This window comes from Didymella exigua (genome assembly GCF_010094145.1).
Source record: "Didymella exigua CBS 183.55 unplaced genomic scaffold M421scaffold_20, whole genome shotgun sequence".
Lineage (NCBI taxonomy): Eukaryota > Fungi > Ascomycota > Dothideomycetes > Pleosporales > Didymellaceae > Didymella > Didymella exigua.
This window is the reverse complement of record NW_022984794.1, coordinates 463731-479008: the sequence shown is the minus strand read 5'-3', so window position 1 is coordinate 479008 and position 15278 is coordinate 463731. Positions and strand designations below refer to the sequence as shown.

Sequence of the window (15278 nt, the reverse complement as noted above, 5' to 3'; positions counted from 1 at the left end):
TGCTTATCCGAATCTTCCTCGTATACTTCACGCAACCACGAGTTATCGTAGGCTTGGAAAGAGCAGGAACTGCAACTCGATGGTCGGTCGAAGCCATCTGAGGGAGACCTTACGAAGATCTCTGCATCCGGTTTTTAGCCGAGCGATACATGCCGGCGAAAACAGCTACGTCTTCTGAACACAGATTCGCGGCTCTGACATTGATTGACACAGGGATCTAGCGTGGCGAGTAGGCATGCCAAACTTCAACTACAAGTACAATTGCTGCATTACCCTGGCGAGCAAGCTGAATTTGTCGACACCAGTAGTTCTCTCTCATTCGCCATTGGTGGAGGTCGAGTCGATAGTCTCGAAGGATTTGCTCCGAATCTATACAGCCAATCCAGATGCAGGTCTTTGTAGGACATGCCACAGCGCGGTATTGGCATGTGGTCTTTCTGCGCCAATATGACAACTTATGACTGGCTCTTCGAGATAGAAATCTCGAAACGATGATAACTGACCCACGAGAATGAGTCTGGTCTGTGGGCCGGGCCTCTGGTTGGACCACCGTGATTCAGCGATAACACAACGCCTCCTCCGAGCAGTGGAAAGCTTCAGTCCTCGCAATCCATTTTGAAACCCATCACAAATATGGAATATATCGTCTGAAGACGGGATGATCACGTGGAAGGCTTTCTTGCAATGGCAGATCCTGCAACTGCTTGCAGGGCTCGCCGCTGCTCAACTCCCAACAACATGGAGGCCGCAAGACGTCATCACATACTTTTGCTCGCGATGGTATTACCAATGTACGTGTGAAATTAGTTTATGAATGTCAAGCATTTACTCAGATAGCTGTCATCAAGGACCACACGCTTTACCTCTATGGGGGCGCCGAAACGGTACGCAACTGTAGCGATGGTTCTTCTTCTCGATAACACCTTGACACAGTATCGAGAAACGACCCTCTCGGCTACAGGAGGATCTCCAGCCCTTCATGTCTAGACGAGAACCTCATCATTAACATCATCAGATCCTCTTATATTACAAATCTACCCAAAACAGTCATGGGACTGGCAGAAGGACATATCCTGGTTTTTTTCGAGACGACACCAAGTCCAAGAACTGGTGCTAGCGTCAGACAGGCCGTGGTAGCTGGCGCTCTGTTTCACGGTCCCTAAAGTAGTCCTGAGATCTGGACCTACGGCGAAACCATCTTTAGAGGCAACGAGACCTTTTTCAACGCTGTCAATCCGACCATGTTTAAAGATCAGAGCAACACCTATCAACTTTGGTCAGTTACAGGACCAACATATGGAGTCAGTTCGACATTGGCACACTGAACAATCCAAAATATGGCTCATCGACAGAAGCCCCAGATCAAGGTCTAGCGTTCTAACTTCACGGTCGGATACTTAACGACACAAATGTGTCAGCGAAAGACGCAGGCGACGTTCAGGCTCTGCTCGATGGTATGGTCGTCATAGATCCTGAGCACCATGCCTCGATGAACATCTCCACAGCTGGCATGAAGGATCCACAACCTCGTCTTAGTGGCGGCCTGCAATACATATCTGGCATTGGCGGCAGTGGTCTGCTCGTTGCATTGGACGGCAAAGTCTTCGATGGTCTACAGCCTGTACCATGATAACATCGCAGATTCGGGGGAGATTGCTGAACTTGACTCTGTAGATATCTTCGACCTGGCGTCATATGCCTCAGCAAAGACCAACGGCAGTTGGTACACGCAATTTACTGCTGACGATATTCCCCCAGCGCTCATCGACTCGTGCACTGTTTTGGCCTCAGCGCCTGACAACTCATCGCACAGCATTTATATGTATGGAGGATGGGATCCAACGGCGACAGACAACAGCACGACGTACTTTGACGATACGTACGTTCTCACGCTACCTTCTTTCACCTGGATCAAGATGTTTGGGGGTGATTCGCCTCGATGCGGCCACACTTGTCATCTTGCAGCAGGCCGTCAGCTCCTTACAATCGGAGGAAGCACCCGGTGTGGGAACATTATAGACCCTTGTAACCGGAAAGCCGCGTCTATTGCCGTCATGGATCTTCCAACGATGACATGGGGTAGTGTCTTCTCTGCAAGTCATCAACCGTATAAACTCAGCAATGGCCTGATAGAGAAGCTTAGTGGTACAGCACAAAGAAATGCCATGTTGAGGGAGTCTCTTATCGGTTGGGCTCCTGCGAAGTCTGAAGGAGTCATGCGCACATCCAGGGTGTACTCCAATCTAAACGGCCAAGTAGCGAAAATATGATATCAGCTCGAGAACGCGCATTGCAATCATCATCAGCGTCACAATAGTCGGCACCTGCGCAATTGCCTGCATCTTCTTACTGCTCTGGCTCAGGCGCAAGCGTCACATTGGCACCAAGACGACCGGACGCTCAGGCAACGCAGCGGAGCCGTCATACGAATTCGAAGAGAAAGCAAAATTCGAACTTTCACACAACGAGAAGCAAGTTTACGAGATGGCTGGAGAAGAATACATGCACATGGCGATATATGGAGCCGTAAGGGTTGAAGCTGATACGTCGAACATCTTTATCGACGTGGCTGAGCTGCCTGCACTAAACTTTGGCGAGAAAGGTAGATGGGGTGTGCCTCTTATCGTGGTGCCTAGTCTGACTATCGTAGATGGCGTTGATGCGAACAAGAAGGCTGAACGTAGCAAGGAAGTTGGAAGTGGTGTCTGATGAATGTGACGAAAGTGTGATTGATGAGCAACGACCTTCACGATAGCTTCAAATTATGTGGAATGATCATGAAACGAAACAAGTCCGCTTATACCTCACATTCCATGTCAAACTTGGAAGGTAGCGAGGAGCTGGAATCTCGGGAGGAACACCGGATGGCCCCCGCTCTTCATCTTCCAACGATTGCACTCGTTGCATGCTTCCGCTTTCTTAATAATTACAATCCAAGGGGTATCGTCTCGAATTCTGAGCATTTTTCAATAGTCCACAGTTAGTACCAGAGTCAGAATCATGCCGAATCCGCCTATTCAAAGAGTCGACCTCAACCCCCCACCACTCCACGAACTCGTCGATGCTATCAAGACCAAGATGGTACAGAACTTCAAATCAGCATCAGTAACAGTCGAAGAATGTCCGGATCTTCGCGAAGCACCCTACAGCCTCGCTTGTACTGGTTTGAGTGGGTCTCCCCGCATCGCGGACGTGGGTGGACAGCCCAACCTAGCACCTACCCCAAACTTTACCAAGAAGTACGATCTGCTCAACATCGCAAAACTTATGGAAATGCCCGAAAACCAAGGGGCAATGCTGGGCGCAGCAGCAGGACCGTTTCACGTGGTTGGCATGAACTCGGAATTGATGCCAAATCTGGCGTGGTGGAGCGACAAGCTTGTCAACGAGACGCATTGTGCCAGAGTCAGAGATGACGGCAGCGCGCTGTGTGAGAAGCTGGATTCTCAGGACTGTGCGCTGATGGCGAATCTCTTTGGCAGCGCTGGTCTGCCAGGCGATGTACTACATATCACAGCATCTTCGCGGAAGGGCTCTCTCAACTTCACCGAAGTCATCCGCAAGGCATTGAAAGACGCATACGGCACGCGAACGATATCTCTTGGAGGTGTGTTCGTTATCTCGAGAGGCAAGGCGAAGTTGCACGTCATGCCTGACTTCTCGCCGACTCCGTTGATCACAGATGAGCAGAAGCAGAAGTGGTTGAAGTTCTACAACATGAAAGCTCCGTTGGTGTGTTTGAGCGTACTGCATTCGTATGATCCCGGATTCGATCTAAGGATTGAGCACACCCATTGCTTCTCGCATCATGGTGAGGGAGGTCATTACCATTATGACACTACGCCAGATGACGTGCAGTATGAGGCTTGGTTCAATGTAGCAGAGACTCTGTACCGCATAGACAGACCTTGAGTGTTGTTTGCGAGATGCTGTCAGTAGACCTTGATACTCAAAGTCAGTTCGAAAACATGCAGAAGATGTGTTGGTTTGCTGCGAACGCTTTGTCAAGGTTAACTCGATGAGGACTAGACTGTGCATCCACACCCGTGCAGACATCGCAAAACGCAAAACGACCACAACTCCTTCAGAGCCATCCACACTTCATCAATCGCAATGTTATCGATTGCCTCCTTTCCGTACCCGAGTGCACCGTTGCCGGTGCACGTCAGGGCCACGCACAGCCATGTCGGCCCGCTGCCTGGATGAACCGCTTCTCCTGAGTTTGGGACCAGTGCGCTATCCACGTCATCATTCCGGGCACCCGCTCCTGGCACCAGCGGCGGCGAGCAAATTTTGTGCTGTACCTATTGTGGGCCTCACTCTCACAACGTTCAGAAACAGGAGACAGTGGCCTGTACCGCAAAGTGCTGCTGCATGAACTTTGCTGTCAACTCATTGTGTTTGGTTTACCTGTTGCCTCATTCGGTCCACCTTTAGGTTTTTCCGGGGCGAACTTTTCGGCGACCTCGATGGTGTGTGGAGACGTTCAGCCAGACTGACGAACGTTTTGACAGAAGATGTGCCCTACTCTCCTTTCTTTTGCGAGAAGTACAATGACGATAGATGCACAAAGCCATCGACCTGCATACCTATTGAAGTACCACGACAAATTGTGTATGGACCCGATCCCTAGACTGCAATTTGGTGGTCGGACATATGAGGCTATTTTTAACCGGCCACGCCAGGTGCGACGCTAATTAAACCGAGAGCCTGACGTTGCCTTCTAGAACCGTTGAGAATTGGGTTCTCCACAACGGCGAGTCACTAGCCAACCCGAGCAAGAAGAGAAGCTCATCGTGTTCAAGAGCTTGTCCCTGTAATCAGCAGGAAGGAAGTAAAGACTATAGGTAAGGTACACCCGTGAACGTCTTGGGGATCTGCTGAGCTGCCTTTATTTTATCTGAGGAAACGGGAAATCCTTCCATGTCAACCACATGGTCTGGCCGAATCAGGAAAGCACGGGAGTTGCGGAAGCACTTGCCCTGCCGATCCGCAAGTGCTTCTTTCCCAATAAGCAATTAGCTCGTGCACGATCCCTACCGTCACTGATGGGTCAAGCGTCGTAGATCGATAGACTATTTACTCAATACATTCCTCGCACTTCTTGCCTTGCTTGCACCAACCAACCTTTCCTACACATCTGGGTTTCCTTCTTCTATACCTACCTATTGTATTATCAGCCCTTAGACCCTATTCCCTACTATCATAATGCGCTTCACACCTTCCATAGTTGCCTCTGCGGCTCTTTTGTCTACTGCCAACGCGGCTATCAAGGGCTTCAACTACGGTGCCCAGTTCAACAACGACGCAGCTAAGACTCTGACCGACTTCGAATATGAGTTCAACAATGCAAAGACCCTCCCCGGTACCGACGGCTGGACAAGCGCCCGTCTTTACACCATGATCCAGCACGGAACCCAGAGCACCATCATTGAGGCAATCCAGGCCGCCATCAACACCAAGACCACCCTTCTTCTTGGTCTGTGGGCCTCCGCCGGTCAGGACTCGTTCAACAACGAGGTCAACGCACTGAAGGCTGCCATCTCTCAGTACGGCACCGCCTTCACTGACTTGGTCGTTGGTATCTCCGTCGGTTCTGAGGATCTCTACCGCATCTCCGCCGATGGTGCTGGAGGCAACCCTGGTACCGGGCCCGACGTTCTCGTCAGCTACATCAAGCAGGTCCGCGACGCCATTGCTGGGACCAGCCTTTCTAGCGCCAAGCTCGGTCACGTCGATACATGGCAGGTCTACGTCAATGCTAGCAACAGCGCTGTCATCGACAACCTTGACTGGATTGGCATGGGTACGTAGCCCACGTTACATTCGAGTCTGATGCTGATTTAATGATAGATGCGTACCCCTACTTCCAGAGCTCTTTCGCCAACGGCATTGGCAATGGTGGCGACCTTTTCTTCGACGCCTACAACCAGACCGTCGCTGCCACCAAGGGCAAGCCCGTCTGGGTCACTGAGACTGGATGGCCCGTTAGCGGCGAGACCGTCAACCAGGCCGTTCCCTCCGCCGACAACGCCCGCATCTACTGGGAGGATGTCACCTGCAAGCTTGTTAATGACAACGTCAACCTGTATTACTACACCCTCCAGGATGTCCAGTGGGGTAACCCCAGCCCTTCCTTTGGTCTCAAGCCCGGAGGTGATCTCGCCCAGGTCTCTCCCCTGTTTGACCTGTCTTGCCCTGCTGCGGCCAAGAACGTAAGCTACCTCCCTATCTCGATTCTCTTATCAGTCCTGTCGCCCTTGCTCTTCGCCTTAGTTGCGCATCTTTCCCTTACTGCTACTGTGCTCTTCTACCTTTTCCCTGCTGCCCAGTCATGTTACAGATGTCTTCCGAAGCATCCGCCCGTACATTCTCCAATCTGGGCTGCAAAAGCTTTAGGTTGGTTTGCGCGGGCTAATGTCTTTGTGAAGAACACATTGTCATTGCCAACGGTAATCAGCAGCAGCGTTATGGGTGCAGCGAGTAGTGTGGTCGTAGCGAGTAGCTGGAGCACCCTGGGAGGGTTTACTTGGTCGATGCGTAACATCGTGGTTGACACCCCTTTTTGATCTTGTGCTAACGTCACGGCAGTGAAAACCTCATCTTCCACAGCACAATCCGTCCTCGCTACTCCTCCCGTGATCACATCAAACACTCCAGCACCGACTGGACTTGCACCAACGGCGGCTACGCCCCAATCTCGTCTGGCGATCGAATCGCTTCCCAAACCTCATGAACCTCCTGTGGGTCTTGAAGGGCCCTTTGAGGCGCCCAGCTTGATTGTACCTGTCGACAAGTCCGATCCATTCAATATCAGGAGTAACGGCTACGTCGCACGGCTATCGCCCACCTTGTCTACGGTCTTTGTCTTCGATGTTCGTTCTGAAAATCGAGGCAAGACCTGCAATCTCGCCTTTTACATGCCTCCGGCCTTCCCTTGGCAAGACATATCGCCTGTCAAGATCCGATCGCCGGGTGGCATCATTGTGTCAAGCGTGGGACAACAATCTACATCGGCGGACATAAGTGCGAGCAACATCGTCAGCACTGGCGTTGTAGGATGGGTACCTTCTGTTCAGCCTGCCAATCAGTACAATCTTGCAAGCTTTCCTTGCGCAGCGGAACAGAAGGTTGCGTATCAGATCGAATCTGCTGGAGGGCTTACCATGGACTTCTTTCAGATGACTGTGCCGCCTCTCGGTCTGTTCATGTCAGTATCTTGAGCTTGATGTATCACTTGTAGAGTGCGAAGGTGGGTTCTGCTATGACGGCCCAAATCTCTAGACTTCTTTTAAATATCAGGACCTTGTCTGCCCATTTACTGTTGCATGTTTTCTAATATCCACCTACTTTGCCTCCAAGTCCTCGATATATGAGCCCAAAGATTCTCCGTTACGCAATTGGCGGCGTGTTCGACTGTTATCAACAAATGATAGACATGGGAAGGTTGACAGTTCGAACCTGTCCGGTGGAATAAGCTTTTGTCTTGATTGGGCAGTCACATCATTGCCTTTTTATGTGACCTTCAGTCACCAATAACGAAACGAGCAAGGGAAATACTATCCGCGGAGGTCTTTGCATGGGATAGTCATCCTTGTATTACTGCAAGTGCTCTCCACTATATAGCCGTTTTCAGCGGCTAGCTCAGATCCTATATATCCTACTAACTGACAGTGACTGCAATCTGTCCTTTTTGGCAGCAAATATGGTCCTTTAGGATAACGCTTGCAACTAGAGAGAGATGAGCATTGGCTTTGTTACAGAATATTTCAAACGTTAATATGCTACATTACAGCACACGGGTCCTTCACATCCGTCCTACTACTCAGCTTAGTTGCATCCTTTCTAGCCTTCACGCCCATGCCTGCGTCCTTGAATGTTCCGGTGATTGATCTTAGGTCACTCCTCTCCAACAATCTGCTCGCACTGTCCACGCCCAGCCTTTTCTTCAGCTCTGCACGGCACCTCGGATCAAGACTGGGCAGAAGAATCGCGAGGAATGTACCAGTAAGTGCGAGAATGAGTAGGCAACGTAGAGCATAGCGCAGTACCGTATGACATGTTGCTCCACACCATGTGTCGAAGTGAGAGAGCGTTGTAAAAGCCCAGTGGGTCTCGCCCATACTCACGCGGGACGAAGTAACATTTGACATCTCAATGTTGCTCTGCACGGCGCAGGTATCAGGGTGTGTAAGGAGGCGGCGCAACGCTGTTTCTTGACGTGTAACTGCACAAGCACGCTATGTCCTGTGGGGTTGGACGCGCTTTCAGCAGGATGAGGACGTAGCGCAGGGCGGAGGGAGGCTTGGTAGTGTTCGATAGTTTCGAAACGCGTGAGGATCGCATTTAGGCACTGTTCGTTTGATATGTGAAGTGGTTTTTTGTTGATTTTGCGGGGCTGAGCTCGGCGGTGGCTTGTGGAAGGGCGTTGGTGGAGGCGGGCTAGTTCTTCGTTGGTGTGCAGAAGGCTCGAAGAAGAGGTGTATGGGTGGAAGACTACGTTGGTTCGATCGGTTGGATGGGTCAGAGTTTCGTGCGGTGGAGTTGTAGGTGAGGTGAAAGTATTGGGCCTTCACCGTCGCGGTAGGAGAGCGCGAGCTGCAGCAATTGCAAATTTTGCGAAGCACCTGCTATTACCTCTATGTTTACAAATATTCTGCTCTTCTACTGCGCTTTCCACGGGTGTGGTGTTGCTTGCGTTCACATGCATGAGGGGACTTTCCGCATGCGGAACAAAGGGCTGCGTGCGGGTTGCTTCACATCGTTGTTCTGTGCATCGACATGTGCGTGTCAGAATTTGAGATCTTGGAAGTCCTCAGTACCTCCTTTGATGTCAGGATCGCTGTTTCTATGAGCTGGACTGTCGCAAGGCGAGTCAGTGGTTTTCCCTACGGGGGCGAGGCTGTTGTTCCACAAGAGGTCTCAGGCTATAGGGCTAGACAAAGGCTGGACTTTTCAGTCTGGACTGAAGACCCACGGGCGGTTCCATTGACTGGTGTCGTCATTGGTGAATTACTGCGAGCCGTCCAAAGCGAACGCCGTTGACCAGGCCACGGTGCGGGAAGGATTAATGCTAGCATCGAAGGCACGAGGCAGGTGCAAAGGGCCCGGAATGCTACCCGAAGAAAAAAAGCTAGAAGAAGTTACACAAGAATGGTCTTGAGGAGACGACAGTGCTTCGGGAATGTCAAAGATCCCACGTCAACCCGTAGGTCAGAAGCTCCGTGGGTTGAGCCTTGCCGTGCAAAAGAAGTTCTGGTGCTAAACGAATGCATTTTATTCATAAATGACTAGCAGTTTAAATAAGTAACCATAACGCCAAACAAGAAGCAACGCGAGAGAGCAATATGTGCAAATCCAGTCTAATCACACAAAATTAGCAAAATATACACAAACAAACTCAGCAAACTTGCACCACATCACCACGATCTCCGCATCTTCGCCTCGAGCCCTTCAGCGCCTAGGATCTCTTCGACATGAGGCAGCCCTTCGGCTTGCTAGTTACCGTCACGGAACATGCTCCACATGCTCTTCATCCGCTGGATCTGCAGGTCCGTGAAGCCTTCATAGCAGTCATCGATGGAGTAATCCATGTAGTTGTGGATCGGGTCGCTCTCGCCGGGCTTTTGCTGGGAAGGGCAACTCTGCTTCTTAGGATCTGTGGGGCAGCCATCTGTCGCGGTGCTCTCCACGGGCGTGTCGTCGATGTAGTCACCGGGGCCATCGCACGAGTAGCCCTCGAAGGTGTGTAGCAGACCCAGCCAGTGTCCTGTCTCATGCACAGCCGTCTTACCCTTGTTGAACCCGTCCATCAGGCCATCAGGCATCGTGTTGGCGTTGATGTTGCAGCCGTCGTTGAAGTAGACGCTTGGGTCGCCCTTGCCATTTGCGATGGCGGAGGGGAGGGTGCAGCGGCCGAGTACGCCGGCGAGGTCGGTTTGGAAGTAGAGGTTGAGCGTGTTATAGGTGCCCTGACGAAGACCCTTCTTCATGTTGCCGTCGTCGTCCCCTGCCTTGCTGGCTTTGGCCCATGCATCGTTAGTGGTCCAAGTTACGTTCTGCAGCTCGAATTGGATGTTGTATGGGTTGTAGGATGCGTTCAGAGAGTCCAATTGTGCTTGTGGCATGGTATTGGTGATGGAGTCTTTGGCGGCATCGGTCATGACGATGTGGAAGACCGTCTGAACCTTGACAGGGTCATCGCGGGCAGCGATCTCGGCGGCGCGAGCAGCAAGACTGCCTTTAGCTTTGCCATCGTGAAGTTGCTGGATGGTCTCCAGGTAGGATTGGTCTGCAGACTCAGTGCCTGTGCCGCAGTCGAAAGGTTGATCTGGTGCACCAGGAGGTTGAGAGTCTGTGGCTGATGCCAGGAGGCTTAACGAGGCAAGGAGGAAGGGAGTGCGCATTTTAGCGTTTGAAAGCCGGAGGTTACACGGAATGCGGGAAGTTACTGAAGTAACTTGTGAGACAGCTGCTTGCTGAGGGGAATGAGCGTGCTGAAGTAAGTTGCAGAACTGCTGTAGTGATTGTGTCTGGAGGATAGCAGCAAGGCTTTTATTCTCCAGCTTGAAGACGTCGTATATGTTCTAGATTCCTGTGCTCCAGAATGTCCATTTCGGTTTATCTGGACGTCCGTCCGGATTCTTGCCTGACCCCTGTTAGCAGCATGAATGCGGCTTCATAATGAGACTTGTCTTGGTACCACGCTGCCTGACAGCGTTGACACGAAGCTTATTCTCTGGACCGTCGCATCAGTGGGGTGTAGGCACAACAGAGGGATCAGTCAAGTATGACATGCATTAACCGAACAAGAAAGACTATGTTCCAGTCTCTCGCTCAAACACCGTAACTCCAGGCGATCTTAGCCTATTATATCCATACCATCCCCACGACCTAGGCTTTACTCGTGAATCGGTACAATCGCGAAGAAGAGAAAAGAGAGAACCAAGTATTCTGACAACAAAGACGTTGTGGCGATACCTCTTACTATGCTCCACCGGCCCGCCCGGTAGTTGTTGCCGTACTAGGCTGATCATTGTTCCAGGTAAGGTAAGTATGATCGCCGAGTTTTCTGGTTGGATGTCAGCAATCTAGAACTTTTTGCGTTCATGCGCCGAGTGACTGACCTCGGCTTGATGAGATGTGTGGCAAGGAAAATGGCACCGAGTAAGATGCAAAGACCGCCGACGACGAGGTACGCGATGCCCAAGAACGGATTCTTGCCACCCATCACGGTGCGCGTGGATATCAGGATGGACTTAGTGCCACTGTATGCCGTGACCGGAAAGCCTAGAGACATGTGAGCAAACGATCTACGAAGTGACGCACGTTGTGGGTTGACTTACGGTCGTAGATCTTCAGCCGATAGGTGCCTGCTCTCAAGACATCGTTGTCATTGCGCAAGGCAAGCTTGCTAAAAGTGGGCAGACCGGCCGTCCTCATCCAGACCTGGAAATCCTCCATCGTGTGAAGATCCGGAAGCTCGTTCAAGGAGTCGTAGCTTCCGTTGATATACTGCTCCTGCCAGTTGGGTGGAGGAACAACCTCCGAGGGCTTGTACTTTGTCTTTCCATAGAGATCGCCCTCGTGGGCCCATGAAATGCCAGTCTTCGTCATATTGTATACGCTAGGGCTGTTCTCGTTCTGGGAAGGATTCGTCGCGTTCAAGCTGGAGAATGTATCATTGAACATGGAGTTAGCAATGAGACCGCAGGGATAGAAGGGCTTGTTGTCGATTGTGTCAAGGGGTCCGCAATCGCCCGCGTTGATCTCGCTCACGGTACGAGCTTTGCCCTTCAATTGATCAATGTCCACACTCTTCACGTATCGTCGGTGGTTTTGGTAGAAGTTGGTAAGGCGGTAGTAGAAGAGGATGGGCGGCTGGACATCGTTGGGAATTTCGAAGCTGAGGATGCACACGCTGGTATTCTGGACCCTACCAGATGGCCAATGGAAGTCGTCGTATGCCTTGCCCCATTGTGGTACCGACTTCATCGACGACTTGAACGTGGCAGATACATCGCCCGAGGGGATATCTTTGAGTGTGCTTGTGCTGCTCGAGTTGAATACAGCCTCCGTGTCGGGGGCATCGGTGGTGCACTTGGTGTAGTCGATCGACAGTTCCTGGACCTGGAGCAGCTGTCAGACGCTTGCATATCCACGCATCGCTCTTGAGCTTACCAGTGAGCTTGCATACAGCAGCAGCCCACCGATGGGTGCAAATATGATGCCAACGATGAAGAACAGAGGGAGGACGGTCTTCGGGGTTAAGATGGGTCTGTCGCCGCGCGGTCAGTGTCGCTGTTCTGGTCCCCACACATGCATTGCACACGTACTGCCACGCCTTCAGTCGCTGCTGCCGGAACGCAGTATCTATGCATTCGTCAGTATCACCTCTATGCGCGAACAGCCGCTTGTAGGCTTACTCGGGGGTCGTCTGCTCTTCGTCTTCTTGCCCTCCTCGCGGTTGGGGCCCTGGCTTGATATCGAGTCGCTAGCGTCCATCTGCTGTGTTTGCGACATGCTGGACAAATCCGCGCTGTTCCGCAGCGAAAGTCGTGGATGCAAAACGTCGCAGTTGTCGAGCGCTGACGACTGCTGCTCGCGGACGCGCAGGTCGCCGAGCCCATTCCCAAATTAGCCACCAGCCACAGGCACGGATCTGACAAGTCCCCGCAGCCCGGTCACCAGGACCCACCGAACGCTCGCTGTGGATGCATGAGCGCAAGTCATTGATATCGCATGCTTCCAGAGCGAACGATGCACATTGCGCAATCAATAACCCCAAGTAATTTAGGGCTTTATGCAGTGTTATGTTGAATGATCTCAATGATGTGAAAGCATTGCTATTCTAAGACCATCTAGTGATAGTTCAGGGTCCACAGGCGGACTACAACAATATGTTGTGGAGGGGGGTATCGCATGATGCAGACAAAGGAAGCTAATAGGAGTAGTCAACAAACGCCGAGGCTGGGGAACCTAATCAATCCGTAACAACCTGCCTGCCCATGCCATATCCCAAAAATCACAAGCGCCATCATAAAGAGGAGGATCAAGGTTATCGATCAACTCCGTCATGCTAGGGTCAGCGAGAAGCGTAACTCTCGAAAATCAGACCCTGAACACCGCATGCAAAGCGTGAACCATAATCAAAGATTTGGGTCGCCTAGTGAGCCCTGGAGACTCTCACACAAAGACGAAAAGAAAAGAAAGAAGAAACACCAACGCGTGCATCTAGAGGTACTGGCGGAAGTAGGTGGCGTCGAACCAACTGACCTTATCGTACGCTTGCCAAAGCTTGCTGGCCTTGTTGACGTCGATTTTGCAGGCCTGCTGGGCGTCAGTCCTACGGAATTCTTTATTGATCTTCAAGGCATTGACGCGAGCCTGGAAGACGCGTCGCTTGCTGCAGAGGTAGGTGGCGCAGCTAAGGCGGAGCGTGGAAGCGAGCTCCATCTCAGCGTCGTGGAGGAGGTGGCGATCCGGATCGTTGGAAAGATCCAGCTTGTTGCCCTTCCACTCAGCCTTCAGCTTCTTCTCATGGCCAATCAGCGTCGTGAGTGGTGGCGAGTAATCTGGAATGGCATTGTAGTCGAGATCATCGCGAGTTGTTGCGGGGCGTACAGCCTTGGGCGACGCACTGCCGATATGCTCCTCAAAGGAGTTCAGGACATGAGCCTTGGGTGTGCGCTTAGGCTTTGGCTCACGAGCAGGACGAGGTGCAACCTTGGGCAGGGCAATCTTGGGCTGACGTGATCTCGGGGCCGGTGCAGGAGCAAGCTTCTTTGGTGAGGATCGCTTGTGAATGCCCCCGGACTGGACAGCAGGCCTGCCGTAGTAGCGTTTCTCGATATCGCGCTCCTGTGCCCACCATGATCTGTACGCACTGGGGCTCTTGAAAGCTTGCTCAAATACTGTGGCTTGGAACTCGGCGACGAGCTTGTAATCCTTTTCGGCTGGCTTACTGGGTAGTTGTGCGTACTCTGTAGATTGCATGTGCTGAGCGATAGTCTCTTGAGACGACGGCTGAGGAGCCGACGACTGAGACAAGAACAATGGCACATCTGATGCAAGAGCACCAGTAGTTGATTCCCTGCGGAACAGAGGGGGGTCCAATGTGCCCTGCTCGCTAGCGTTGTCCATGTTCTCCTTCTCGATTTGTGTGTCGAAGGGCGAGATTGGCGGCGAAGCGTACGCAGGCATCTTGAACATTGGGAGCTGCGGAAGCTGGTATTGTGCGTTGGAATTGGGGCCGACTTTAGGATATTGCAGAGCCACCGAGGGCATTGAAGAGCCGAAAGAGTTGGAGCGCTCCATTTCCGGTGGGGAGAGGAGCGAGGAAACCGTAAGGCGGTTGGTCGGTGGTGAATTATTCATTGGGTTTGACATTGTTTGCATGTCCAGGAACACGAAGCTTGCTGGGAATTGGGGCGTCCTGGGAATTTATAGTCGGATCTAGGCAGCAAGTTTCGAGGGTGTGAGCAATAGTCCGAACTGTGGTTGAGTAGTGCCTGGATTGGCGAATTGGCTGCTGGATGTGCTGGCTACAATGCGTGGCGAAGCAGGCAGTGATATGGTTCGTTGTATCGTGGAACGCGGTGGAATCCAATTGACCGGCGAATTGTTGCTTACACCATCTGACAAGTAACGGAGATAGGACGGAGAGGGTGCAGAACCAGCGGAAGCTTTTCAAGAAACACACGGGGCGGGCTGACTTATAAGAGAATACCTACTCTGCTAGGCTGCGACAAGGAGAGTCATCCGTCCCTTGAGACACTGCCGCCCACCGCGGCGAACAAAGAGGGTGTATGGTTGGCGCGTGCCATGGTCCCTTTCAGGCATCATCATTGGCATTCACGGCCGTGGAAGGGCGACGAATAGGGCATCGAATAGGGATGCTCAGCAGGTGTGTGACCAGGGCTAGCAAGCGTGCGCAATAGGTAGCTGTCAGAGTCACTATTGGGCTTCGTGCTGTTTGCAATGCGCTGGGTCGCTCCTTCCTAGGGCGACACTCGGGCTCTCCTGCCTAGCGAACACGGCTAGCTCCCTCAGTGGCGACAGTCCACGACTAAACGTCAGCCTTCACGCTTCACTTGTTCTGAAACCGCGTTTTGTGAGTGCGCAATTGAGTTCTGCCAGCATTTTCCGAGTCCTGCAAAACCTAGACCGTTGCCATTGGGTGTCCAGCCCTCGCCAGATTGAGCGTTTACGTGTTACAACAGTGTGCCTGCCCGCCTGCTATTGCCCCCTATTCACGTCCCATGCTTGCTCTAGATTCC

General features: G+C 52.1%; 6 protein-coding genes across 6 annotated transcripts; 3 read left to right on the top strand and 3 right to left on the bottom strand.

Annotated features, from left to right (window-relative positions):
- Positions 1-1607: 1607 nt before the first annotated feature.
- On the top strand, positions 1608-2709 carry M421DRAFT_6778 (uncharacterized protein; the record flags this gene model as incomplete). The annotated part of the gene is made up of 3 exons (XM_033596442.1): positions 1608-1879; positions 2364-2602; positions 2651-2709. 3 exons carry the CDS (start codon positions 1608-1610, stop codon positions 2707-2709), a joined length of 570 nt encoding a protein of 189 aa, XP_033447126.1.
- A 152-nt stretch (positions 2710-2861) lies between these two features.
- M421DRAFT_422478 (ester hydrolase-like protein C11orf54) lies at positions 2862-4074 on the top strand. The gene has a single exon (XM_033593174.1). The coding sequence runs from the start codon at positions 3001-3003 to the stop codon at positions 3910-3912; it is 912 nt and encodes a 303-aa protein (XP_033447125.1). The 5' UTR covers positions 2862-3000; the 3' UTR covers positions 3913-4074.
- Positions 4075-5208: 1134 nt separating this feature from the next.
- On the top strand, positions 5209-7223 carry M421DRAFT_66756 (glycoside hydrolase family 17 protein; the record flags this gene model as incomplete). Its single annotated transcript, XM_033596350.1, has 3 exons — positions 5209-5806; positions 5854-6215; positions 6798-7223. The coding sequence occupies 3 exons, from the start codon at positions 5209-5211 to the stop codon at positions 7221-7223; spliced, it is 1386 nt and encodes a 461-aa protein (XP_033447124.1).
- A 2189-nt stretch (positions 7224-9412) lies between these two features.
- On the bottom strand, positions 9413-9834 carry M421DRAFT_422475 (uncharacterized protein). Its single transcript, XM_033593173.1, has one exon. It carries the CDS (start codon positions 9825-9827, stop codon positions 9498-9500), a length of 330 nt encoding a protein of 109 aa, XP_033447123.1. The 5' UTR covers positions 9828-9834; the 3' UTR covers positions 9413-9497.
- Positions 9835-10986: 1152 nt separating this feature from the next.
- M421DRAFT_66685 (CDC50 domain-containing protein) lies at positions 10987-12522 on the bottom strand (the record flags this gene model as incomplete). Its single annotated transcript, XM_033596344.1, has 6 exons — positions 10987-11071; positions 11199-11289; positions 11346-12129; positions 12181-12277; positions 12336-12372; positions 12426-12522. 6 exons carry the CDS (start codon positions 12520-12522, stop codon positions 10987-10989), a joined length of 1191 nt encoding a protein of 396 aa, XP_033447122.1.
- A 711-nt stretch (positions 12523-13233) lies between these two features.
- On the bottom strand, positions 13234-14376 carry M421DRAFT_66854 (uncharacterized protein; the record flags this gene model as incomplete). Its single annotated transcript, XM_033596356.1, has 1 exon — positions 13234-14376. The coding sequence occupies one exon, from the start codon at positions 14374-14376 to the stop codon at positions 13234-13236; it is 1143 nt and encodes a 380-aa protein (XP_033447121.1).
- Between the last annotated feature and the right edge of the window lie 902 nt (positions 14377-15278).